Source organism: Podarcis filfolensis (assembly GCF_964270895.1).
Source record: "Podarcis filfolensis genome assembly, chromosome: 1".
NCBI classification, from domain to species: domain Eukaryota; kingdom Metazoa; phylum Chordata; class Lepidosauria; order Squamata; family Lacertidae; genus Podarcis; species Podarcis filfolensis.
Window position 1 is genome coordinate 67,664,981 of NC_139604.1, and position 27,928 is coordinate 67,692,908.

General features: G+C 39.1%; 1 protein-coding gene across 25 annotated transcripts in view; it reads right to left on the bottom strand.

Moving 5' to 3' along the window:
• Nucleotides 1-1,115: 1,115 nt before the first annotated feature.
• Nucleotides 1,116-27,928, bottom strand: part of STK33 (serine/threonine kinase 33) — a 54,117-nt gene continuing 27,304 nt past the window's right edge. For 14 of the 25 annotated variants that reach the window (XM_083591347.1, XM_083591327.1, XM_083591346.1 and 11 more), the window contains 9 exons: nt 27,414-27,552; nt 26,419-26,507; nt 22,904-22,988; nt 21,093-21,168; nt 15,258-15,370; nt 14,893-14,978; nt 9,130-9,393; nt 8,468-8,551; nt 1,116-6,590 (listed from right to left, as the gene is read on the bottom strand). In XM_083591347.1, the coding sequence (XP_083447473.1) occupies nt 6,408-6,590; nt 8,468-8,551; nt 9,130-9,393; nt 14,893-14,978; nt 15,258-15,370; nt 21,093-21,168; nt 22,904-22,988; nt 26,419-26,507; nt 27,414-27,552 (1,119 nt within the window). In that variant the 3' untranslated portion in view covers nt 1,116-6,407. The remainder of the gene's footprint in view (nt 6,591-8,467; nt 8,552-9,129; nt 9,394-14,892; nt 14,979-15,257; nt 15,371-21,092; nt 21,169-22,903; nt 22,989-26,418; nt 26,508-27,413; nt 27,553-27,928) is intronic. The other 11 variants (XM_083591348.1, XM_083591336.1, XM_083591330.1 and 8 more) reach the window with 1 other exon arrangement.

Here is a 27,928-nt window from a genome sequence, read left to right on the forward strand (position 1 = left end):
GGGTATGAATTGTTTTGTCTCACTAAGTAATAAATAAATTCCTGTTAGCAGTGGAGATGTTGGGAGCCAATCCTTACAAAAGGAACGAGAATCCTTATTTCTTGGGGTCGGAGGCAGTGGTCGAGAGACACTTTGACATTTTGAGCATGTGACAGTTAGCTCTTATTTGTCAAAAATAAGAAACATTTCCATAACCATGGCTATTTTTGTTTTCCTAAATGGAAAACACTACAATGGGAGAAAAATAAAAGGAAAAGAATGGAACTCCATGGAATGAGAACACGTGGGTGGTTTGCTGAATGCATACAAGCCAGGAAGCTACAACTGGTCTCAGCTTCCCAGCACATACAGTATACACAGTGGTGGCTTGTTGAGGCAGTTTGATGGAAGGTAATTCCCTGCTTAGCAGTAATATAGAAGGATAAGTTACCTGATGCTCTTAGCAGAGGATGTCATAAGGCAGCAGTGGAGACCTGGGAACGGTTTTGTTCAGCACCACGCAGGCACAAGCATGCAGCTGCTGAGTGGCTGGCAGTGCGCAGTATGGGCCACTGACATTATGGCCCATCAGTGCATGGATTTGATGTAACAGTCCCATGCCTCCATTACCACCTTGCAAGGCCTTCCTCTTCCTGTCGCCATCAGTGTCCTGCAGCAGAAATGCATTACCTTGTAGTAAACTGCCTTACAAACGGCTGCTGCATATATATTATATATGGAGGCGGCAAAACATGCATGTGCAATTGTCAGGGGATGCAATCTACGCATAACATGCATGAAAGCTTTTTCTTAAAATAGAAGTGCTTTTTGATCAGGAAAGGGGCAACAAGAGGTAAGGCAGATATTGAGTGCTGTTCTTGCTACATAGGACTATCCTTCTTTACCAGCAAACAGATGACATCCCCTAAGACACATCTTGCTTCATTACCTGCTGGTTTGCTCTTGAGTTATTTGCTCTTTCCAAGAAACTTCTGACCATGCTGTCCAGGTTCCAAGGATTAGCTTTAAAGAATTGTAGTCAGAGACTATGGCTAACTCTCAACTTCATTTTATATAGTCTAAAAGTGTTTAATGCAGATAGATGAGGCAGAAGGAGATGAGAAACAAATGCAGCCTTGAACTTCTCCTGACTGACTTTATTTTTTATTCAATGGACATACAGAGCAGAAAGGCAAGGGCAATCAGACATGGACAATTGTGAAATATATCTGGTGCCAACACAGCCAAACCTATGTTGATATAAACAATCCCTTAGACCTTTGCAGAAACTTCCAGTAAAAATAAGGGTGGATACTATTCCATCCATCAAACATGAACATATAAATCATTAGATTTAGCTGTGGACCAGCACTTCAAAGTGGAAAAAATGTATATTTAAATTATCATTGAATGTCCTGAATTTGATGGAGCCAGTAAGGAAACTACTGTGGAAATAACTGAGCAGTAGATTTTAAACTCATATGGGCACACAGAATATTTAGATGTTATAATTTTAACAAGCTAGGCAAATCCATGGTATCATACAAATCAGTTTCAGTTAAAACAAATTAACCTATAAAATTTGTTTATTAAATTTCTGTCCCACTTTGCTTCTCAAAGGAGCCCAGGCTAGCAAACACCAAAGTCATAGATCAAATGATAAATACAAACAACTAAAAAAAAAGTAAATATTTCAAACCTTAAAAAAAATAAAAATAAACACATCTAAAAATATGCAAAGGAGTTACATGCTTTTGGAGTTGATAATTTTAAAGTTGCAAGGAAGCATTATTTGTCATCAAAGTTGTCCTGAAAGTTAATAATGAGGGACACAGATGCATCATGCCAGGGTGGGCATTCCACAAACAGGGAAGGGTCATCAAGAAAGCCCTGCCGTGGGTCAGTGCCAACCAGGGAGCATCCAGCAATGGCACCATCAACATAATCTCCCAGCTGATATTGAGGAAGACACTCTTTTAGGTATTTGGGCCCCAAGCCAATTAGGGCTTTGTACACAAGTACTGACTTCTTGAATTGGGTACAGTAGTTAGTTAGCGGCCAGTGCAACCACATTCTGCACTAGCTGCAGCCTCCAAACCATCTTCAAGGAGGGCCTCACATAGAGCACATTACTGTAGCCCAGGTAGTAGGTCACCAGAGCAGAGCACAGGCTATCCTGCTCCAGACATAGCTAGTGAACCAGCCTAACCTGGCCATAAGCATCCCTAGCAACAGAAACAACTTGAGACATAGAGGAGTATATGGTTATCCCTGTGTTAGTAAAAGAATGGGTTAAGTAAGAGAATGATAGCCATATAAACAGTTATATTGGTGAGAGCAAATGGTGAGAGTTCACCAATAAAAGCTAGAATAGATTACTTCTTTTTCAGGAAAACCAATATTGACTTGCAGCTCTTTTGTTGTAAGACAGCTTTAATGTTTTCTACCTCATTTGCCTACTGAGGAACTCCTGATGCCTGCCACAAAACATTAATTCACTTCACTTCCTCCCAAATCCAAGGCAGTTATCGAAACCGATACTCCTGCAATGTACATATATAATGTTGTGAGCAGGTTCATGATGTCCAAAAGACACAATACCCCTCTACTCAGATGCCCATCCAGTTTTGGTAATGCTTTCTTTTCTTCTTCTGTGAAATGAATTTTCTTCTGTATCATATGCAAGCTTATGCAGCCTTTAAAAAAATGTTCTTCCCTTCTCCACAGCAATACCCCATTTCAAGAACCTTTGGGGAAAACAAAAATCCCCTCCTCTCTTATAATGCGAATCTCCCCTTCATTTCCGTTACTATAGGAGGTAATGTAAGTACAATGCAGAAAGAATGCCTTCTCTGAAGATGAAAGGAAAAGAAGTGGAGACATATCGTTTTCCCAGAAATATAGATCCTAGACCAGGACTGGTTAATTTTTGGCCCTCCAGATGTTGCTGTACTAAAACTCTCATCATCCCCAACCATCCCACACCCCACAGCCTCATCCATGAGAATTTTTTTCTGGTCTTTTTTCTGCAGTGCCCACACTCAGAATGCTATTTTCCGCTTCTGAATCCTGGACTATCCCTATTGTTCTAAGTAAATCAGATCAAATTGATACCATTTGTTTGTTAAAAGCAGCTGTAACTACTTATCCAAATCCCAAGGATACAATTTAAGTGACAGGGTATGAAGGAATCTGTTAAGTATGTTACTCGCACAGAGCAAGAAAACAAGCACTGTATGAAATTTCCTCCATTTAAATTGAACGACAGCTGCTGTAACTTAAAGAAAACATTGGATAGCTCCTGTCCCTAGGATGGTAGCATGTAATAGAGGAGTAGAATGTAACCCTGCAGCTCTTGTATATCAAGTCACACAATATACACAACTATTCTGCATCCCTTCCAAATTATGTTTTCACCAGTACAAATATGATATGCAGATAGAGTCGAAGCAAAACAAAATTATGGAGTAATTCTTAAATCTTCTTAGAAATGACATTGAAACAACACTGCTACTGTACCCTGGTGGAGCAAGAATAATGTGAACATTTCCACATATATCTTGCTGCTACTCATAAATGATAGTGTGCACCCAGCACGGAATCTAAACCATATATTAATAAAGTACAGTTTTACCTACTGATGTGATATGATACAATGCGAGGAAGCAGTGCAGAATGTACCAAATTCAGTCCTGAGACATAATTTTCTACTGACTCTGAGGAGTTTCTGGGGGGAGGGGGGATCATCAACAGTCGTTTTAGCTTGGCATTTTCATGTATCTCATTTCTTTCTTGTGTGGCACCGAGTGTGGGCAAGAAGTATGCATTCTACAAAATAAATACATTTGTAAAAGCCAGCCACTGCTGTTTCACTAACTAGGTTCAATACATCATTAGTAAAATTCTGCAGTGTAACAAAGCTAATACTTGTGAAAGTTACTTGCATGGCTCACAGGCCCCCTTTTTAAAACCTAAGTAGAAAGGTTCTCTGTTGTATCTCTAGATAACATGAATATTTGAAACATTCTTCAAGGTGATTGTATCTATCAAATTTTCATGTAGATAGGCTGAACAAATGAACTAGTATTGCATTTTTAAAGGATCAGACTGCTGTTGATTAAGGCCTTGTCAGACTGGGTACTTTCTTCCAGTTTTCCCAGTGGTGCAACTGACTACAAACTATACAAGCATTAGCATAGGCAAGCTGTCATTTCCATATAAAGCGCTCTAAGGTTTAGATACTTTTAAGGGGGCAAAGCTTCTTGAGTATATGGTGGTGTGGCGCTAACTTTTGCATCCCTACCCCATCCTTCCTCCCATAATTTCACAGCAGCACTAAGAGACAGTGACATTCCCAAGGATGCTCCATTAAGCTTCAAGGTAAATGGCGATTTGGCCCTGGATTTTCCAACTTCAAAACCAAGATACTAGCCACTATAAAAGCAGTGCACTGAAGAGGCTACCCAAAGTTTCATCATAACAAAGCAAAAGTTATGTATTTAAATAAGTACGTAAACAAGTCCTCCCAGTTGTGAGGTAACGTGACTGACATATTTTCTTTTATTTAAAATTCTATATGTCCCTGGGTCCAGGGTACAAAAGAGCAAAGGGCACAGTATATGTCAGCCCCAGTCATTAAAATTCCATTTACAATAGTCAAGGACTTATTTGAACACAAAATAGAATTGGCCTTAACGCTACATAGTCAGTTTGCAACTAAGCCAGTCCTGCGATCAGGTAGGATTGACCTGAGGCTGGCTAATGATGCCTTTGCAGCTCTAATAGAGCATGTCCTGGCATAGCCTACAAGCAATTATCTGACTAAAGGAAAATAACTGGTGCCAAGAGCTAATAGCCAACTAGATCTGGTCTTTTAGAACAAAAGGGACCTATTGCACCTCTGTCAGGAGACTCAGAAAGCTAGTTCGACTTTTTAAGATACTCTGGCCATTTCGTATCAAACCAGAGAGGCTGTCAGATCCAGTATCTGGGACAAGGTTTTGCTGAAAATAGCCTGAATGTATTTTTTTTGGGGGGGGGGTGTAATTTTTAAGACCAGCTAAATTAAGAGAAGTACTTTAATGTAAATGGTTATAACATTTGTAACTTTACTAATACACATTAATAGTAAAATATTAAATTCTTCCCATGAAGTAAAGGTAAGACATCAAGATCTGAAGCAGAAAGAGGCAACCTCCTTATCACCCATGCATATTTGGGGAAAGTTTGGATGTATCCAACTATTTATCTGGACATATCGAATTATTTATCAAGTCATACAAATTAAATCTAAAATGATATTGTGAACATCTAAAATGCCATCATTGGCTTGAAAAGTCTGAGTGGCAGCGTGCCCACATTAAGTCACTTGCAGGTACCAGGAACTAGAAACCTCTGGGGAACCTGGGCCCTTGGCATTGCCCTGCATAATCATCTTGGGAAGGTGACAGAAGAAGAATGAAATCTGCTTCATTCACAGGCTTCACTGAAGTACCTGTTATTTCTGCATAAACTGAGGACCCACGGTTGCTTGCAATCATGGGAAGACCTACACTAAATTTTCCACTAAAGTTTGAAAAGAACCAAATGTTATATAAGCATATGAATGAGACCACTACACAAATATTTAGCCTGACAGCCTGAATAATTCACAGTGCAAAATGTGTCAAGTGTAAGCATTCAAGAATAAGCTAATGAAAGAACTTTAAGCAAAAAGAGCTTTATCTTTAAAAGAAAAGAATCATATTACAAAAATATGATTCTTCTGCGGCACAATCCATCCTTTCAAAAATGAAGATTAACTAGCATGTGAAAAATATTTTTCTAAGATCTGTTTTATTTAAACACACAAGAGTTTTAGCAGCAATATGAACCTCAGCAATTTTCATAATACCTAAAAATGTTTAAAGTATGTTTTCTAAACAAACTAAAGTGCCATAAAAATATCAGAAACAAAATCCATTGACCTTGGTACACAAGTTATAATGCCTACAGGGTTATAAGCACAATCTACATACATACATACCACCGAGCCATTACATATTTTGGCTCCTTATTCCCGCACGCAACAAATGTTTGTGACAATACAAAGCAAATTTAGGAAAAACATAGAAAGTAGATTGAAAGAAACCAGTCGTTTGCCTGAACAATACAATAAATAAAAGACCGATTTTTACACAGTTCTGTGCTCTTGCTCTGAAAGTAATACGACCAGTGGATGCCCTCACATAGGTTAGGAATTCACACTGCTTCAGAACTTTTATCAGCACTACTGTGAAGCTAGAGCTCTCTTGATGATTATAGATCTCAGAACAACAAAAAAAGGCAAAAGAGTTCAGGCTACATTGGTCCTTTTTATAAAGCTGCCACATTTTGGCATCGGCACTAGTTACTTCGTAAGAACTTCGTTTTGAGTTGATGGATACCCCCTAAGATTTCTTTTTCGTTTTGAGTAGGCCACTAAGGGTAGTTGATTTTTGTGAACTTTTGCTTGGAGACCCATGACTCGGAGAAAAGGAAGACTTTTCCATTTCAGTTTTCTTCTCTTGGCTATCCTGCATCCGTTTCACAACCGATCCTGGAGACACCGACCCACTTCCACCACTCTGAATCTTGAAAACAAACAACACCAAAAACACAAATTAACACAGGATACATTTGATATCACATTTATTAATGGGAGGAAGAAACAGTCATGTGATGATGCCTGTTCAAATTGTAGTAGAAATTTCTGATTTCTGATTTCTGATACAATGTCATTAGGAAAGGAAAGGACAACTTCGACTGGAGCTACGTTAGTTGCAATAAAGCAAATCAGATTTGACAGCATTCTTATTAATACATGGTGTTAGGAGTGGGAAGAATCCTCGTCTAACTACTCAGCAGAACCATATTCTGTAAGCTAAAAACCAATAGGCCAAAAAGCTCTCAGATGCTCAAAAAGTACCAGGAAGAGCACAGCAGCAATGAGTGTCTACTAAAGGGAGGAAAAGAGGTAAAGGGACAGTAATAGAATGACAGAACAAGCTGCAACAGACCCTGACTTTGTATTCCATCACAATCCAGTCCCAGACAGAAGGAACTATGCAATATTGCATCACCAAAGCGTCTACAATTCTATTGGGCCCATCTATTCCAACTCCCTCTTCTCACACTGACTAACCAAATGTCTATGGAAAGCCCACAAACAGGACCGGAATGTGACAGCACTCTCCGTATCTTTTTAAACCTCAGCAACTGGAATTCAGAAGCACACTGCCTCCAACACCGGAAGCAGAATACAACCATCATGGGTGGTAGCCACCAACAGCCCTATCCTTCATTAACTTGTCCAGTCTTTTAAAGCCATCCAAACTGATGGCTGCAACTACCTCTTCTGGGAATGAATTCCTTAGTTTAACTATACACTGTGTGAAGAAGTACAGTGGTACCTCGGGTTACATATGCTTCAGGTTACATACGCTTCAGGTTACAGACTCCGCTAATCCAGAAATAGTGCTTCAGGTTAAGAACTTTGCTTCAGGATAAGAACAGTTAGCTAAAGTGGTGCTTCAGGTTAAGAACCGTTTCAGGTTAAGAACGGACCTGCGGAACAAATTAAGTACTTAACCCGAGGTAACACTGTACTTTCTTTTGTCTGTCCTGAATCTTCCAATGTTCAGCTTCACTGGGTGGTCTTGACTTTTAGTATTATGAGAGAGGCAGAAAAACTCCCTACCCACCTTCTCCACACAATGCATAATTCTATTCACCTCTATCATGTCCCCCGCATACTTGCCTTTTCCCCCTGAACTAAGAAGCCCTAAATGTTGGAAACTTTGATAGCTTTATCACATCTTTACCCATGCTAGCAGACTTCCCTTCCTGATGACATCATCTATAGGACTGAAATGAACGCCATCTACTTTGCAAAGTATTTCTGTCGTGGCAAGAACTACGGCACCACAAAGACTGAAGCAAGGAAGGTTCTGAAGGCTAGCGTAATGAAAACTTCTGCACTAAGTTTACACACCAAGAACAATGAGAAAGCAGTTACCAATTAAAAAAAAGACTATAAATCACACAAGTTGATATATGGAAGCTACTTAACTAAACCAACCTCTATAAATTACAAGAGAATCGGCTTAGTCAGAATCAAATCCTCTAAATGATTCAGAGCAGTTTTATTTAGCCTCTTGGTATGCTGTTGGTTAAGATGCTGGGACTGCGTGAGACTGCCACTATGCTTGCTCCTAGACACCTAGGTATGAACCAGCATCCACTAATGGGAGCTCTACATGCAAGTGCCCCAATTCCCTTTTCTTATCGTGGGACTCAGGGCCTTGGCATGTAGACCATCTACTTAGAGGCACATTTAAAATGTGATCCCAGCCTGCTGCAAGCGCAATACCAACTGCAGAAGCATCTAAAGTACTTACATGGCAGCCCACACATAGCTGAAATGACCCTTCAGTTAAGAGAGAGCGGCCAATTTTATAAATATGCTTACGTTGGAAGCTGACTTGTTATATGAGCTTTTCTTCCGCAATGTCCCATTTGGTAAAGTGTTGCTGTGGGTTTTTTTCTTATGAGTCTGAAAAAGAATACATGTTGTTCTGTAAAAAAGTAACTGTAAAAGTTCTGTAAAAAGTAACTATGATTCATAAACTTTGATTCTCCTTAACACAAACCTTGCCTTTACCAGCAATGCTCTATGCTATTATGTAGTTCAGGGGTGGGCAACCCAGTCAGATGGACAGGGTGGAGGAGTAGTAGTAATAATAATAATAACAACAACAACAATAATAATAATTTCAGCCTGATGGCTGCCCCTCTGTGAAAACTTCTGAGGGCTACACACCAATGAGAGGCAGGGTCAGAGGCAAAAGTGTGCACAGGAACAAATGTGAATTTTACCTGTGAATTTTTAGGTGAGTTTCCATACAAAATTCACACACACTCTCTGTTTCCATCAGGGAAAGCAAGAAGCATTTATCAGAGTTTTAAGACACATTCCAGCCAAACAAAAACACTCAAGGAGGCTGCAAAGCAGGTCCAGTAGCATGTGTGGCCCAGGGAGAGTCAGGGCCAGACAGAGATTCCTAGAGAGACACTTTTGGTTCCTAGGACTGGGGTGCCCCATCCCTAAGATGGACTTAATCTTAGAAATACCAGGTTAACCTTTACTTGTTTTGTCGGCGTGGAGGATTTGCTGCTCCCACTCTCTACTTCTGTTTCTATACTGGCCTCTAAGTTGCCATTGCTGCTAGTAAGTCTATCATGTTCTTCACGGATTTCTTGTTGTGAAGTTGATGATGCACCATTCAGTTCAACTTCCAGAAGGTCTACTTCTCTGTTGTCTGTGCTGATGTCGTTATTCCACTTCTTCATCAATTCTAGGACATTACATGGCCTTGGGAAAATGTCTGTTTCACCCTAAAGAAATAATAAACCATTTATGTCCAGGCCTTTATTTCTGGAGGCCAAGGTGTTTCATTAATTCTTTTATTATAAAAGTCCAAAGAGAGAAAGCTCCTCTTTTTAAAAAAAAAAAAAACTGATTTTCTCCCCACAAAACAAAATAATAATGAAGAGTTTTACATTGGGAATTATATTGTAGCACATGTGGATCCATTTCCTCTTCTTTTTGGCCAGAACATTCTAAAAACAGCTGATGCCATCTATACCTTATCCTAGGTGGCACCTTTTTTTGGTCCTCTTTACAACTACTTCTTGAGGTGGCAAGATGGAACACCTACCTGTAGGCAATTAAAAACAGCACTGGTGCACTTATTAGAAAGTCAATTGCTTTGGCAATCCCTCCGTACCTTCATTGATTTTCTATCACAAGTATGCAAGTCCAATAAAATCTGAAAATGATTTTGCCTGCCTGGTGGCAAGCTGTTTTCCCAAAAGCGCCACAAAGTTGTCAAGCACAAAGTCCTATTCACCTAGAAGTTTTAGAAGCATTTCTGACTAACAGGACAAATGTAACTATTTTTTTCATGGCACAGCAGCAACGAGTGTCTACTAAAGCCAGGCAAAGGAAAAGAGGTACAGTAAAAAAACAATACTAGAAAGACAAAACAAGCTGCAGTATATGGCATCAGATACTTTGATGCCCACAAATGCAGATTCTATGGAATCCTAAACATTTGGTTTTTTTAGACTTGAGCCAAAAATATGAAAAGAGGTTTGTGTGAACATATTTTTGCTCCTGTGTTCCTTCATAGTAATTTCTGTGGAGTGGAACCAAGAACAAGAGTGAAAACAGCTTCACTTATTTTTCTTCAGGAACCATTAAGAGTGAGGGGACTGCTTTATGACCTTATTCTGAATTAACTTTGTGACACTATCATTGTAACCAAATCAAATTGGGTATGTGGTTTAATGACATAAATATGGCTTATGGCTGGATCAAATAGGAAAGACCTAATATAGGTCTTTTAAAAACAGATTTCCTAAGCAACAACCTAGGCAACAAGCAATTATGATCATGGTGGAGAGAGGAGGACATACCCCTCCCACTTCAATTCCATGCCAAAAATGTTTCAGTAAAGAACTTGAGCAAGTTAGACCAAGGCTTGCACTGTGTTCTTATATATTAACTTACTTAGCTTTACAGACCCATTCTTGTATTTGTGTAATGCTCATTATGGACACATATCAATTTCCTTAGAAATAAATGGATCTTAAATATATAAATAAGCACTATTTTTAGTGGATTTTCTCCCAATGGATTTCTTCACTTTTTTGAGTCTTTATAAGCTTTTGGTTCTGAAAGTCTCTAGGGGTATAATACCTGTCTATTTGAAACTAGCAGTTACCCCCCCCCCCAACACACTGAGGGGAAAGGACTATAAACGTAAAAGCAGCCTTGTAGCTTTGTCTTCTCCGTATAATGTATCAGCATCAGCTTCTTTAAGACTGGAACAGGAAAGTCATGTGTGTGGGCCCACTTAAAGAAAGATTATGGGTTTGATCTGTTGTGGGGAAAATCTCCCCCATGGATGTTGAATCCAATAAATGCAAAGTGATTCACAGTGAAGGTTCAGTATCTTTAAGAGATACAAGCATTCAACTTAATGCTTTAAGCAAGAAATACTTTGTTCTTTAAAAAAAACCCAAGCACTATGTTTTTAAAAGTTTGCTTATATGTGTCTAAAAATAACATGTGTGAATCTTTTCCATTTAAATAAATGTATCATAAGGTTTTGACCATACCATAAATCCATACATGACAATGGATCCATGCATTCCAAGCAATATAACTAGATTTACACCTTCTTTTCCAACCGCAATACTATTTTGTCTTTATTAACAGTATATTTCAGTCTTTGCCTTCCTATGGTTTTGGCACAAGGTATGTGTGTGTGTGTTGTTTCTGAGTGGTGGAGGTTGGGATAAGATAGCCATGCACAGAGAGAATTAGTTCTACATGAATCAGGATAATGTATTCCCAGTCCTTCTAAATTTATAGAATGATTTTCAGATGTGGACTCCAATTTTGCAGGTGCAAATTTACATCTGTAATTAACTGTAGACAAATTGATGTTGCAGACATCCAAATAACTACCTTATTTGCAAGCACATTCAGGTAATTAAATTTCTAAGTGCACCAAATCGCACCTACAAAATAAGAGGCTGAGTTGTGGCCTCAGGAAAAAAAGCACTATGTTTTAAAGAGCTACAAATACTTAAATAGCACATGAAATGGGGTGGTTGTGTTCTGACAGTTTTTAAGAAAGTGGAACCACTTAAGTTAATTGTCTGTATTGCCTCATTTGAGCACCTGTTGAGTTTAATTGGCTAGCATCTGGTGCTGATTGTGGGGAAAGTGGAGGATTACTAATTGGTTGCCTTTTAGATTGTTTCATTTTCTTTTGTCTTTCCTTCAAGCTTTTTATGTTCATATTTTAAGGGAGTGCATGTCAGTGAGATTCAAGGCATAGAAGGGAACAGTGTGCCCCTCCATCATATGGCACCCAACGTATGTCAGAAACACATTTTCCATTCTGTGATCTCTGCTAGACTCTGTTCTGAATGGCAGTACTCCCACACCACAGCTTCCGGACAAAAATAAAGGTTTGCTGGAGAAAATGTTCCAAAAGTAAGGCATCGTTTAAGAACCTTTTACGGTATTTGTGTGTGATGAAAAATAAATGAATATTCGCACAGAATGGTCAGTTAACTGGTGACTGATTTTTTTTATTATTTTGTGAGGGATAGGCCACGCACTGGAGAACACACTTGTGTGATCAAAAAGGGCTAGTGGAGGGCAAAAGGAAGGAGAAGCAGCCTCAGTAGTTGAAAATGTAAGTGCTGAACTTATTCATGAATTGAAGAAATACCCACTAGTGACAAAACGTTCCATCATGTGCAGTATGGACCAACTTGCTGAACTGAGAAGCAGTGTGCTTAGTTTTATAAACTAGAAGACTATGCATTAGGAAGAGTGGAACTCAGATTACACAGAAGCAAATACGAATATGAAATATTTGAGGCACTCGTGAAATGCACATTTACCCTAGTATCTCTAAACACTTTTGTGCATTAATATAACATGAGTTCTTACATAAATTTGGGAACTGAGGTGGGTGGGAGTAATTTAATTATAAACATCTAACAAACAAGACCTTCTGTCCATCTGTGGGCACAAGGGGGAAAAATCTAACAACCAATCCTATTGATAAATAAACAGCTGTTTATTTGGGTAAAGAGTACGAGAAAAGAACTATAGCAATTATGCAAAAATAATCCAGAAATAGATGCAACATAATTTCAGTTTGTTTGCAGCAGTGTATGGAGAAAAAAATAACACCGATAAAAGCTTTTAACCATTGATATCTCTGCTCCAAAGGATAACCAACCACAGATTTTTGAATTAACACTTTACATAAAATAGCAGCTATTAGAATTCTGTGATAATTCTGCCCAAATGCTTGTCATTTCAACAGCTATCCCTCTGTCAAATGCTCTGAAAGCTTAAGTGACTGCAAACCCTAAAGCTGTGTGCCATGCATGAAGTGCCTAACCCCCAAAGGTAGAAGGAAGGACAACTGGATATGGACAATCCAGATATGGGTGAAAATAGATTGCAACCTTATTGATACAGCAAGTATGTGCAGTTGGCTAGCCACAGGGCAAGGACTGGATAGCAGAGATCTCACCTTCTATACGAAGGCTGTGCCCCTAGCCCATCTGCTGGGGCCACCTCCTGTGGGTTGCCAGCATAACAGTCCTCAGCACGCTACGGGACAAGCATCTGAGTTCTAGCTGGCAACCTGAGACAAACAGTGAAAGGCCTGCCCTGCTCAAGCCAGGGCTGAGGGCTAAAACACCACCTCCAAGTCCCCACTATATTAATGGTCTTGCCCAATGCCTTATCCTGCTCAAGTTGTGACAGAGAAAACAAAAGATGAACACCTAACAATGTAAACAGCTCTTGCTGAGATGAAAGTGAAAACCTCACATTATGGGCCAATCAAGATATGAGCAAAATTCCTTTCCAGGAAACCAAACAAGTTCCCAGCAAATGTCTTCACTCCGAGGGAGGGAGGGTGCATGGTGAAGCCATGGACAAGAACAGACCGATTCCCAAAGTCAGGGCCTCCTTTTGAGACTAAGATAAGCCCTGCATCTTCCCCATAAGCCTTGTGATAGTGTAGAAGCTCCCAGGAATTTCTGCAAGACCTAGTTAGCCCCATACATGGACCCCACCTCCTGAAGATTCTGCCCAGTCTGCACAAGGCGGCCCTGCCACAGGAAAGCAGAGAACTGTTCAGTTCTGGTAACACTAGGCTGTCCTATGTAAGACAGTAACCGACATTCCATTATTAAACATCTCACTAACAAAGCTGATCTTGTTCTTCATGGGGGAGGGGAGCCTTAGGATGAAACCTTTGCTAGAAATGGACTGGAACAAATAGAAATGTGTAAAGTCTGGAAAAGTAATCAAAAGCGCATAACATCTTATTCATTTCTATATTATTGTTGTTTAAATAATTGCTTCCATTATTATCAGCGAACCTCTGTAATCATCAAAACTTCAGATATACTGGGAAAATAATATTTGTTTTGTAGGGTGTTCATACTGTAGTTTACCTATACTGCTTGCTTAAATGTGGATACAATTGCTTTGGGGAACAACCATCCATGCACTCCATTTAAATGAAGTTTGAAAGAGAAGTTCCCTGTGGATAATGCCCTTGATTCTGCTTATGCTTTCAGTTAACAAAAATATATACACATACCTCGGAGATATTGCAGGTTTGGTTCCAGACCACTGCAATAAAGCGAATATCATAATAAAGCAAGTCTCACTTTTTCTTTTTCTTTCTGTTTCCCAGTGCATACATAGAAAAGATATGTTTACACTATACTGTAGTCTATTAAGCCAGGCTTCCCTGGCTGCAGGGACAGAAGGGGGGGAAACCTAGTTCTAGCCCTAGCCAACTCCACTCCCGTGGCCAGAAAAGGACCATTCTCTGCAAGGCGTATTAAAGTGAAGCACAATAAAATGAAGTATGCATGTACACAGATGGAATATGCAACTCAGTGTCTGGATCAGAATTCTGACAATTGGAACTACACCAATAAAGGTCATGAAGAGTTGGAAGGAGTAGAAGGAGAAATGTAGTAATTTGTGGCCCGGATTTTTGTTCCTGTTTACACAGTCTATAAAAGCCCTCACAGTGACTTGTGTCATTGTTTATATACTGGCAGATACACCAAATGCTGTAAGTACAATTTAGATGCATATAAGGCAAATGACGAATGTCTTACCATCTTACTTGTTGTAACATAGTAGAGCCTTCAGAAAAATTGGGATATGGCTATTATCTGAGGGAGGTGGGGGAGAAACATTTTCACAAATAAAAAGAAAAATAAGGCAAATATTTAGGATTTTTTTTATTTAAAAAAATAGCAACTTACTGTTATCCACTGGATGTGAAGCAATTCATTAGCAGTCATTCTGTGGGCAGGGTCTACTCTCAGAAGCAGCTCCAACACAGCTTTGGCTATAAAGAGAAAGACTCGTAAACCTCATTTCTGTTAGCTGCTAACAAACACATCTCCCAGTTGTCTCTGAGTGCTTTAATCCAGCAGAGTATTTTACCTCTAATGCTGTGAAGCTAATTCATGGCAACAGTTCTGTGAATTTTCTTTAGCATCAATTTTACATTTTTGCGAAAACACAGTACTTAATGGTAATAAAAAGGTCAAAATATTGCAACAATTTGTTGAATTTCATGCTGGGGATGTTGTTGTTTGTTTTTATCATACAGTTGCCTACTTACCAGCCTTACTGACTGTATCCCAGATTGAATGTTTAAAATGAATATCTCCTTTCTTTATAAGTTCAAAAAGCTTTTCTTCGGAGCCTGCCATAAAAGGTGGATCACCACATAATCTGTTTTGCAGGAAGCAAAAAAGGAAGGCTGCTTTATATTCTGATTAGTACACATATATGTTTAAAAGATAGAAGCCCCGTGAGGATTTGAGAGGTGGCTGCAAGTCTAGTCTAGATAGTATAAGCAAGCTGTTCTTCACATTTGCAATACATTCTTTTGGATAGGAGTTTAAGCCAGGTTATTATATCTCCACTGTTGCTTTTAAAACGAATGTACATTGTTGTTTTTTCTCTATATAAACATTCAAATTCTATATAACATTTTTGTTTTCTGAAACAAACAAAATCCAAATGATTTTGAAACCCCGGAGTTTTGAGACAGCTAGTTTAAGCTCCCAAACAAGATGACTCTTTGTCAGAAATGGCAAAACTTTGCACCAAAAACTCTGCTTCTCGGATTTTGACTGCTCAGCTCAGCTAGTCTCTTAAGACATATGATCTATATCTTTATGCTGTTGTTCTATCAAGCCTGTAGTCCTATAGACAGTTTCCTACAAGTAAGTCCACCAAACTCAGTGAGACTTGCTTTGATTAGACATGCATAGAATTGCACTGAACAAGACTTAAACACATTGTGTGTGCTATGTCGGCAGCACTGATTGTAAGGTCCAATTAGTCTAGAAATGATCTCATGCTCATTCGTAGGCAGTATTGTGGTGTGATTGCTGACTACTAGAAAAGAATGTTTGGCTACCTAGCCTAGGAACATTTTGCTTATGATCCCTCTATTGAGCCCTGACATCAGTGGATGAAGCATTCCTCTCAATGTCTCATTAGTGGAACACCCACCCCACCCAGGGCTTACTGGGATTTCCCTCCTAAATTAATTCAGGCAATACCAAAAAGTATTTATACCGGAGTGAACCTTTTAAATTTTCTTCTGTACCTACACATTTCTTCCTCACCCTTCCCCTCCTTCTCTCATATACTTGGCTTTGATGCATCTATCCTGGCTTGTTAAACCACTGTTTCCCATGATATCAGAACCAAGAAACGATGATTTAATCACTACTTACAATCCAAGATAATAAACCCCAGCAAATTCTTAGGCCAATAAACCATTAGCTTTTGGCCTCTGATCCAGGCTAGGAAATTCCTCATTGCAGCTTCTTGGTTGCAGTGCACAATATCCATAAAAAGAGCAAAGTATTGGCTAGAGGCAGAAGAGCAGGAAGGGAAATATCATACTGGTTCAAAAATAAGAGCAGCGGGAGAAGATTTGTCTCTGGAGCAACTGCAGGAAAACTTCCCCAAGCCAGTTCCAGAATACACAGTGGGACAACTATCAGAACAAATCCTCAAAACAAGAGGATTGCTTAAAGAGGAAAGAAAGGGTGTCAGAAAATGTTCCTTGTGGATTTAAAAGAAATCTTGGGAAAGACTGCTTCCTGTTACGAACAGCAGGGAACGATCCATTGTCGAGTGGTAGGATGCCTCTGAATGCTAGTTAAACTAGATTCATAACCAGTGTTTTGAAGAAATCCTTGCTTAGAAATGGATTGGAGCTTGCTTTAAACTATGGCTCTTCCAATTTGATGAGTGGAAAAAGAAAATAAACAGTGGCAAATTCCTTTTCCTGGCTGTGCGAGAAGAAAAGAGTATATGAAACTGATGGTTAACTTAGGCGCCTTCCTGCCAGTCTCCTTCCCCACTGGGCTTCAAAAATTTATGTGAGCATTCTCACAAACAGCCAGGCCCTAGAATACCTGCCCAATGCCCTAGCTCCTGACAATTATGAAAAAGAAATTATACCAGGTGATCTCTAAAAAAATACTCATCATCACTAATTTAGAACTTGCACACATTACATTAAGTGTAACATGACAAAAAAGTGAACAGAAGCATGCGGTCATATTCACCAAATGTAGGGAGCGTGTATTTTTTCTTTAATTTTAAGTCTGCTGTAGATTTAGAAAATGCTGTCACCTATCCTTGATGGATGCCTGCCACTCAAAATCAAAATGTAGAATCATTACCATCAGGTTTATTTCACTCTGCTATGAAATGCCATAAGTAAACATTTTAGCAATTTATTTTCAAATGACAGTTCTCACAAGTCTCATATATTTATTTGATGGATTTTTAACCCAGAATATCCTCAAAAACACAACAGACATGATATACAGTGGTACCTTGGTTCTTGAATGGCTTGGTTGACAAACAAATCAGCTTCCGAACACCAAAAACCTGGAAGTAAGTGTTCTGGTTTTTGAATGTTTTTCGGAAGCAGAACATCTGACACAGCTTCCGCTTGAGTGCAGGAAGCTCCTGCAGCCAATCAGAAGCTGTGCCTTGGTTTTTGAATGATTTCGGGAGTCGAACGAACTTCCAGAACGGATTAAGTTTGAGATACCACTGTATAAGCTAATAGGAGTAAAAGCAGGAAGGGGCTTACCATTGTTCTGGCCTTCAAGCAGCAACAGCATTGTTACATACTAGGACAGTGAATGGGCAGGGCACAAGCAGAGCCATTCCTGGTGATGTGCCTAAATTACACAATGCGTCAGAGGCCTTGCAATGCCTCAGACGTGATTCCTGAGGCTCTGCAAGGCCTCGGACACAAATTTCAAGGCCCTGAGAGGTCTCGGACATGACTTCCAGTTCCTCCTGGAAGTTGCCTTAGAGGCCTCAGATGTGACCTCCAAGTCCGTGCAAGGCCTCCAATGCAACTTTTGGGCCTCACAAAGCACTGGAAGTAGCATCAGAGGCCTCACAGTGTGAATTCTGAGCACCCACACAAATAATATGGGGCCCTGGGTGCCAGTTGCTGCCAGTGACCCCAATACAAGCCTGTGGCAATGTACTTTTCCTACTTCCGTTCTATTTTCTAGGCCTCTTTAATTTTGTGTTCTGCCACACTCCTGTGGCAGCCATTTTGTGACTGGCATTCCCAGCACTCTGAAAATCAAAATGTGTTCCCTGGTCCAAAATGACTTGTGACCCGAGGGCTACATGATTATGTCACTGAGGTTAAATAAAGTCTATTGAGAATGTGACAGCACTTATTCCAGAATAAGTCACATAGATGATTCTGGGCAATCAAGGATCATACAGTGTATGGATATTTGGCCAATCAGCTTTGGCTACATGGTTATATCACTTGATGGCAAGCAAACCTAACTGAGGATAAAGAATTTGAAAATATTTCATAGGCATTAAAGAAAAATTAGTGTTATTTCAGCACTGTTGAAATTTTTCCAGAGAAACTGGGAGAATTTTTGCTTCAATCCTGTTTGGCAGCATAGCTGCTTTGTAAGATGCAGTGATAAAAATATTGGCCACATAAAATGCTACTATGCGCCTTGTGGTAGAACTTGTGGTCTACGAAACTAAGCCAAACACAGCCCACGAGGAGCTCAATAAAAACATAATTGCTTGTTGTTTTACTGGCCTATGCTAAAAGAGAAATGGCAAGCAAATTACAGATACATTCCATTAAAAGCATCACAGCAGCATTATTCTATTATACAAACACATCACATGCAAAATTCAACAAATCTGAACAAATGTATCAAATCTTAAGGCCTGGATTTCCTAGGTAGCTCAAGATCAAGCCAATTCTAACAGATAAGCACTTGTTAAGAAAAGTCATGCCATCTGTACTTTTGTCATTGCTTTGGTTGCTAGAAGGTGAATGCAGACTCCTTCAGCTACAGGGAACATCATGTAGCAATGGCAACATTAAGCATTCACTTAGACATCATGGCTCAAAAGTCCATCTAACAATAGTAGGGTGTGTTGCTTATGAAAACTGGATGAAAATTAAACACATATCTTATATATCTCTTGAATACCATTTGCAGCAATAAAAGGGGTGTGAAGTGGATTCTATTAATACTTAGGCAGTATGTTTGTGGGTTTTTTAACTGTCATTTGGATGAAGTGCAATATAATGTTGCATTGTTATAATACTATTGTGATTATAAAATGCTAATTTAAAATATTTATATGTTAATTAAAGTATAATGTCAGGAGTCCTGAGCTGTGACTACAATCAGCACAATTCACTGCTCTGTGTTTTTACAAGGCCTGTGAATTGTGCAAACTGCAGAAACAGCATGGAATTCTTATTGGCCAATCAGGTATTTCAGTTACCCCAGCCCAATTTATAATGCATTCAGCTGTGCTATACTGTGCAAATGTGACTTCTTCAGTGGCAACATTAATACTGTAAAGTATGGCCATAAAACTGGTACTGCCTCAGCATTAAAAAGTTTGTAGAACACAGTTTGTGCCACAAATTAAAAGAAAGAAAAGCAATAAAGCTGTTTAATCTTTTTATGGTATGCAGAAAAGCTACACTGAAGGAGTTGAAGGAACAATAGGTGGGGGAGTGGTACACCCCCTACTACATCAGCTTAAGGTAAGATGCATGTTCTTCCTCTGTTTGCACTTGTCCAGAACAGAGATGTTGTTGCTAGTTAACCTATCAGAGCCCAACACTGCTGGGAGCAGTTTGGTTACACAGGGTGAGGCGGGGGGTAGGAAGGTTTACTCCCGTTGTCATCTCATGTTTAGGCCGAAGTAGCACTTTTAGCCAAGAAGAGCTGATGGGAAAGTCTTTCTCTGCACATCAAAGGGGCTCTGGGTTGTATTTAGCACTGCGTAAGCTGAGTTCCCTGAAACACTAGGACTTTCCTTTCATTTTCTCAACCTGCGCACCCCCAAAATATGCTCCCGGGGGACCCCCCTCGACCCTTTGGGACAGATCTTGAGCGTGTGCGAGTGCTGCAGGAGAGATGAGAGAAGCGAGTTCACTTGAGCAAGCAAAAGTATGTTACACTAGTGGAACAGCAGGATTGGATACAATCCTCTGCCACAATTTCACGTTTCGTTTGCTTAGTTGAAAGGTTTCATTAAAGGAAAAATACTTTAAAACCCTGGATCCACATGCCGTGTGGGTTTTTTCTTAATGTTTTTTTTAAATAATAATAATAATACATACATACATACATACATACAAAATTTCAGCTTTTGTTTGCTTAATCTGAGCATTCTCTCTTATGCACAAATAAATATAACAGAGTAAATTCATTACTCCCACAATCAAATGGAGGTTTTAGATTATTTTGAATTACTCTATTAAAACATATGAATAATTACAAGAACTGGAGAAGTAAAAACATTTACTGGTGTATCTGGAATAATTTGTTTCTCTTACTGTATTCTTCTATTATACGATATGTTGTACTCTTCAAATATAGTAAGTCATTAAAAATTTAAATTTAAATTTTTAAACAATGTCTAAATACACTGGACACCGTACATAAAATTGTGCAGTACAATGGGCAGACAGTGTAAGCAAATGCCTTGAGCAGTGGCAGCAATGGCAAATGGTTCCCAGTTCTGTCAAGTCTACACCAACACTGACAGAAAGAATGGACCACATTTTCATGAAACCTTATTTTTCATTAAAAAGATATTGTCAATAATAGCCTGACCCTTCACGCTGCCTAGACATGTACATTCTAAAGCTTTGATCCTAAGCACACCTATTTGAAAGAGTATCTAGAATTGAGGTTTAATTGTACCGAAAAGATTAACCAATCCTGTTAAAAAGGAGTCAAGAAAGACAACCTAAGCAATGAATAATTTCAGCTAGTATGTAGCCAAACCAAGTAACAACCCTTATTTTATTTTTTAAAAAAGGGAAGATTAAATACAAAGTTACGTTCTTTAGGATGGATATTTTCATTTTATATAAATGTTACAAGCTACTTACAGCATATACATAATGACACCTATGCTCCAAACATCACACTGTTGGCTATAGTCATGTGCACTGATCACTTCTGGGGCTGCCAACCAAGCAGAAAGAATATTATTAATAATACAAAAAATTACTTTTAAAATGCTTAAAACAAAGCATGTGCTGATGAGATATACTTTATTCCTCCCCGAAGCAAAAAAGAAAAGCAGCAGATGTTGAGATTAATAATGTACAGCCCTTAACAATTCATGCTGATGTGTCCTCACTTTGATCATTTAGGAATGATGACATTGTGGCTAAGTAATTGCATTATTGGTTTTCTTTCCAGCTATAAATTGAGAAAATGTTGCTTATAAAATACTGATAGCAAATGCTTCATGACACCACATAAACACATTTCCATTTAGTAAACAAGTGTAGTGCATAAGGTTATATGCTGGATTTAAATACAGAAGGGGTTCTTTAAATATTCATTTAAGACAAATCTGAAAATGGGTAACATCAATTTAAAATATAAACATGCTTTTGGAAATAAAAAATGGCTTCAAATTATCTGTTTTATATATTTATACATGTCCTATGACTGAAAAATGTACATAAAATTTTCTCACTAATCACTGGCTTGGCTCAGATGATCACATATCAGGTTACTAAATGGAGATATGCACAAACCTTTTCCCTGCACATTCTGCCCTTTCACAGCTCCCTTTCTGTTGGCCGTGTTTAATCCAAAAAGTTTCTAATTAGCCAAAGTTCCCCATTTCTCCGAACCAGGAAATTACAGTCACAAGTTTCAAGTTTGTTTAAGAACCTACTTCTTCCAAAGTGGGTAACCACAGTATCTCAGTTAAGACAACACATGAAAAGACTTTCCAGTTTCATAGCTGCATAACATGAAGAGAGGAGTGAAGGGGCTGCATACACAAATAAAAAGCTTGAATGTGTTTGATTTCAATACACTTAAAACAATTGCTTAAGGGTAAAGTTAGCAGTGCCTAATGTACTGTCCTTTAGTACAAGGTTAGTTCTCTTTGTCTGCCAAGGACATTTCACCTCAGAGAAAAGGGCAAGGTAAATAGTCATGCATCAGTACTTCATCCGTTTTGACACTGAAGCAAGTTAACTTTAATTGTCTTAGTTTAGCATGTGTTACATAACCAACGGGCTGGCCTTCAAAACTTATTTAGTGTGTGTCACAGCTAGCCGAAAACATCCTTTTACTACATTCAGCTCTTGCTTTGAAGCTGTAAAGCAATTGCTAAGAGAGCATAAAATCTCATTTTGACATGCCATTATAATATCACAGCTATTGGATCAGTCTTGGTTTTAAACCAAGGGTCATAACAAGGCAGGAAACCTGATGTATGGTATCAAACCCAGGTCAACAACATAGCTTAAAATACAGAATGCAGAAGAGAAAAGCCAATTACAGAGAGGGTTGTCACACACAATACTGATTTCTAGATCAGAAAGTCACCATAACAAGCTGTATGCAGCTTCACAATGTCCTTGCCTGCTGAGCCAATGCAAATATAGTCATTTATATGAAACAAGTGGGGCCTTGCAACAAAATGTTGCAGTGTGGGGTGCATCTGTTTAGGGTTTGACACTTCCTGTCCTATTATTATTATTATTATTATTATTATTATTATGCCAAAGCAACGATGGGCAAAACGAAGACATTGTATATATACATCTAAACAAATGGAAACCACCTATTCACAGACTGTGGGCTACAAAATAAAGTTTTATTCCATTCAAATGCCAGTCTTTCATGTGATGAAACTAAATGGGAATACTACCATATGAAGCACTGAACTTACCCATGTAGATAGGAGTCCCACAGGTAGACTGGAACATGCTTTCGCTTCCTCCCATCTTTTGTACAGCTAAACCAAAATCAGTCACCTACAGGAAACAGAACTCAACTGTCTTGAAAATTCTCTGCTGGTATGTAGTTGCAACTCTTTTATTCCTCTGAAGAGCTCATTGTTCATTGCAAAACCACTTCAGAGAGACCTAACAGAATCTGACTAGATTTCCCAAATGATCTCCTATAACAGCACACCTAAAGAAGAGAAAGCTCTGCACCAGTCCTTCTATAAATATTCAGAGCCGAGTTTTAAACAACTTTAATACTTACACTGCAAATTGCACTAGCATTTGAGCATATGAAAAGTGATGAGCTTATTAATGAGATTCAAGCTAAGTGTGTGCTGCTATAGGGTCTGATCAAAGCACTTTAAAAAGCCGAATAATTTAGTTATGAGATCATTGGGGGACATAAATATGGGGAACAGCAACAAGAGGGAAAGAAGCCAGGAAGGAAGTCGGACAGGAAAGAATCAGGAGATAAATGATTTGCTGGGTGTTTGGGACACACTCTTCCTCTCCACATACAGAGGAGACTCCACAAGTGCACAGGATGGGGTGAAGCTGGGACAGACGCATCCATCCTTCTCGACTGCTATTCAACAGCAGCCTAATGCTGAATGCTACCTCAACTGCCAGAACACTATTATGTGAGGGCAGAGACTGGGGAAGAAGAAGAAGAAGCCCAGCCCAGTTTTGTATCCAGGAGCAGCTCACCAGGTGGAGTGGAGCAGCTATGCTAGCTTCCTGGCAGGTGGAATGCTGTTACTTAGGGAGGCATATGGAGACGTGCGAGGCAGCGAGGATGTTGGCATGGCACTAGATCAGTTCTGCAGGTCTGTTTGCACCACATCAACCTTTCTGCCATCTCAGTCCTCCTGGTCAGGAGGCCAACGTTAGTGGCTCCCCTCCTTCTGGTGAGCCAATTCAGCTACTACCTCCCCCTACCTTCCTTGTTTTCCTGGGGTCTGACTTCACTAGTAGTACAAGCTCCACTGTGTATAGTGCTTATTCCTGCGCCTAGCAAGAGACACACATGTGCACTGGGTCCAGGATACTGCATAGGAGATGGATACTGCCTGGGGCTGTTCTACTGTGGCCTGCCACACTGCTGTGTGCCTGGCACACAGAGCAGTACTGTGTCAACAGAAATACACAAACATACCTGAGGAAAAGTTAATAACTACCTTGCTCCTCCCCTCTTTTAATGAATCCTGAGAGCATCTTGAAAAGCTAAGCTACAGAAAGTTTCAGAATATTTCACATTTTTCCACTGCACAATGAAGCATTTCCCTCCCACCTCTAAAACAGCTTTTGTTATTAGTAGAACAAGAATTTCTTCATGCCATTTTTGTTCTTCCTTACAGAGGTTCTCTGTGTTAAAAAGTAACTTTTTCCTAGATAAATGACCAGTCCACACAAGGACCAGTCCACCAGCTGCTTCCTTGCACTTATTTGCAGTTGTTCGTGAGAGATCACAAGCAGAAATGTAGTAATATTATGTTCTTCCAAGGGGTCAGGAAGATATATGTGAGGTTTTTTTCTATTTTATCCTCACAACAACCCTAAAATATAGGTTTGCCTGCAATGGAGTGACTGACCAAAAGTCACCTGGTGTTCCTTATGGCTCAGTGGGGATTCAAACTCGGGTGTTCCTGGTCCAAATACAACATTCTATACACTCCCCCAAAATGCTGCCCTAAAAGGTAAACTAGTGGCTCAAGGGTATATTCAGCAGCTATTCCTGTGACTGGCAACTTCTAGAGCAACTGCTACCACTATCTGTATAATGCTAGAGCAGAAAACCATATCCATGGTAGGACTAGGAGGAAGAAAAATAAGGGACCAAACACAATAGAAATGAGTGAGTAAAAAAGAGAAATTGTATCAGTTAAACTATATGGCATAAAGATCCGTGAGGCTACCACCTCACTGAAGCTAAGCAGTTCTGGGTCTGGTTAGGGACTCGATGAGAGACCGCATGCATGGAGCCTTGAAAGGTGGAATAGAAATGTAAGTAAGTAAACAAATAAGTATACCAGAATATAGGACTTTTACTGCCGAGCCCAACTGCTGGGATTCAGTTTCTGCTGGCCTAATCTACTAAGAAAGTATGGAAGGGATATTGGTAGTAGACAGAGACCCAAATGCAGGTGGGTAGCCATGCCTTGGCCATTTCCCTGTGGGTGGGACAGACCCTATTCCAGTACGCTGGTCTGGGGTGCTGAAAGCCTCAGGGCCTCTTAAGGATACCACCCCACACACACACACACACACACACACAATAGTCTTTGTGGGATACCAATGCTCACTGAGCCCAAAGACCACATTTAAAAGTCCAAAGCAAAATGTCAGTTGTGACAGCAATATGGCACTTATGGGCAACATTCAAAATTGGGAGAAACTACAAGGATGGTGAAGAAAACAAGGCATAGGATAGGGAGATCACAGAGCATAGTCCCAAAGCAGCCAAAACAAACGCATTTTCTCTTTAGTCTTCCCAGGAAAAACGAACAAACAGAAGCTTGAATGTACCACATTGACACCAACACAGGGGAAGTAAGAGGCAGGGGAAACATGACTGTCCTCGCTATTCCTCTCCCTTCCAGTGCACAGCACAAACAACCCCCAGCTTGAGAATTATTGTGCATTTCTCCATGCAGCTACAAGCAAAAGTATGTTCAGAAGCAAACACATGAAGAGAAATGCCTGGTGGAATGTTCTTGTGAACTTGTGCAAAGAAAAGTTCGGATTCGCACAGAACACTCTAAGTAAAACACAATTTATCATAGTGTGCTGCTTTAGTTACTGCAGGTTGAACCTCTGTGCTTCGGTTCTATGTGTCAGCATGCACTTTTTATACAATCCTCACAGCCATTTTATAACAGCAATAAAAATTTTAAGTAAGGATAAAGTAATATATAATTTAGCAACCATCAAGTTCCAATTATTTCCACACAAATAAATGAGTGTAAGTTCTTGATACGTTTAATGCGTTTAGGTAGTAAATACTTATAATATCCGAAGTCTACAAAATAGAAAGTAGCTGATATGTAAAGCATCATATGTTTTTCAAAATTACTAAAATGTTTAAAATAAATTGGCAGTATGCATAATTCATACTAATTACAGCTCCCCAGCTCACTCTTGCTAATGGCTTGGAACTATATCCAAAAAGGTATAAGAATAACACAGTACACTTCTAAAAACATTTCTTTTTAAATGGCCTATAACTATACTACTCTTCGCTCAACAAGAACTTTCTTCAATGGCACTTGACTCCTACATTCTTGTCAATTGTTCTTATCTCAGACCTTTTATTTTTGGCTTGATTACACCATTATGTTTCAGTTCAAAAGCTACTAATAGGCATTTACTTGGAAACTTGACTTCTGATTCCTGGGTTTTAAAAAAACCACAGGCAAAAGTACTGCTTAAAGTAAAGTGTTGCAATTTCTGGGCTTACCTTTATATTTAATTTCATTTCATTTTCTTCATCAATGTCACTGCTTTTAACTAAAATGTTTTCCAATTTCAGATCTCTGTGAACAATATCTGTCAAGATGGAGAACAAAAAGTAAGTGTTATTTATCAATTGCATTGAAAATATTCTGACATAAATGTTTTAAACCCTTTTGATTGAGTAATTTATGAGCTACACTTTTAGTGCATTTTATCCTACATTAGTGCACGTTGCAGACACTGTTTTCTTTTATAGAAAAAGTCTGGTCTGTACATTCCAAATCTGGATCAAACTTAGATCCGTTCTTCTAATAAAGGGGAAATCATAATTTTGAATAATATGATTTGTCATTTGATGCACTTTAAAAGCACCCATTTGTAAAATTAGCATATCAAAGGAAATCATCCAGCTAGCTTCCTGTGCTCAGAAGGACAAAGCATAAAGTTCACCAGAAGTAAAGATGAACAACTCTTTCTCATTTTGTCCCATTTCCCATTCACAGTTGTGCTCTCAGTTATTATCCACAATCAATACAAGTATTTCGTATTATATTTTTGTAAGAAAAAACACTGCAATGCTGCAGTTTAGCTGGCTGGCCAACTGCGGCACAATGGCAGAACAATACTCAGGCGAGGGTAGGGTGGGTTAGGTGAACTGTAAGGGGAGGGGGGCATGGGGTTTGAAGAGTGTGCAAGGGGAGGGAGGTAACAACAACAACAACATTATTATTTATACCCAACAACAACAATAACAACAACATTCTGCACTTATTAGATGAAAAAAGTTACCGCTGTAATGAACGAAGAAAAATAATTAGAAAAAAATAGGAGAAAGTAATGGCATTTTAACTAGTAAATGAGCAACAAAAAATGTGTGTGTTAAAAGAATGTTGCTTTTCAGTTGATAGGGCCACAATTATACTATGAAACAAGTAAGAGATACAAAATTGTGATGATGAGATATAATAATCTATAAGAACGTAATAATCATCACATTACCTCTTTTGTGAAGATATGCTATTGCTGAGGCAAGACTCTGAATGATGTGCCGTGTCTCATTCTCTGTAAATTGACCTTTTCTTTGTAGAATCTCTCTAAGTTCTCCATCCTCACATAGCTCCAATACAAGGTACACACGCTAACATTAAGAAATAAACAATATAAATGTGTGTGTGTATAATATGAAAGTATCAATATATATTTTCAATCTAAATGCCTCAAATATTTAGTTAAAAATAGAAAAAAACATTTTTGTTTTAGAAAGATTGAAGAATTAATATTCTTCATATTTTTGAACAGCCAACTACAGTGGTACCTCGGAGGATGAATGGAATCTGTTCCAGAAGTCCATTCGACTTCCAAAACATTCAGAAACCAAGGTGTGGCTTCTGATTGGCTGCAGAAAGCTCCTGCAGCCAATCGGAAGCCGTGGAAGCCCTGTCGGACGTTTGGCTTCCAAAGAACATTTGCAAACCGGAACACTCACTTCCAGGTTTGCGGCGTTCAGGAGCCAA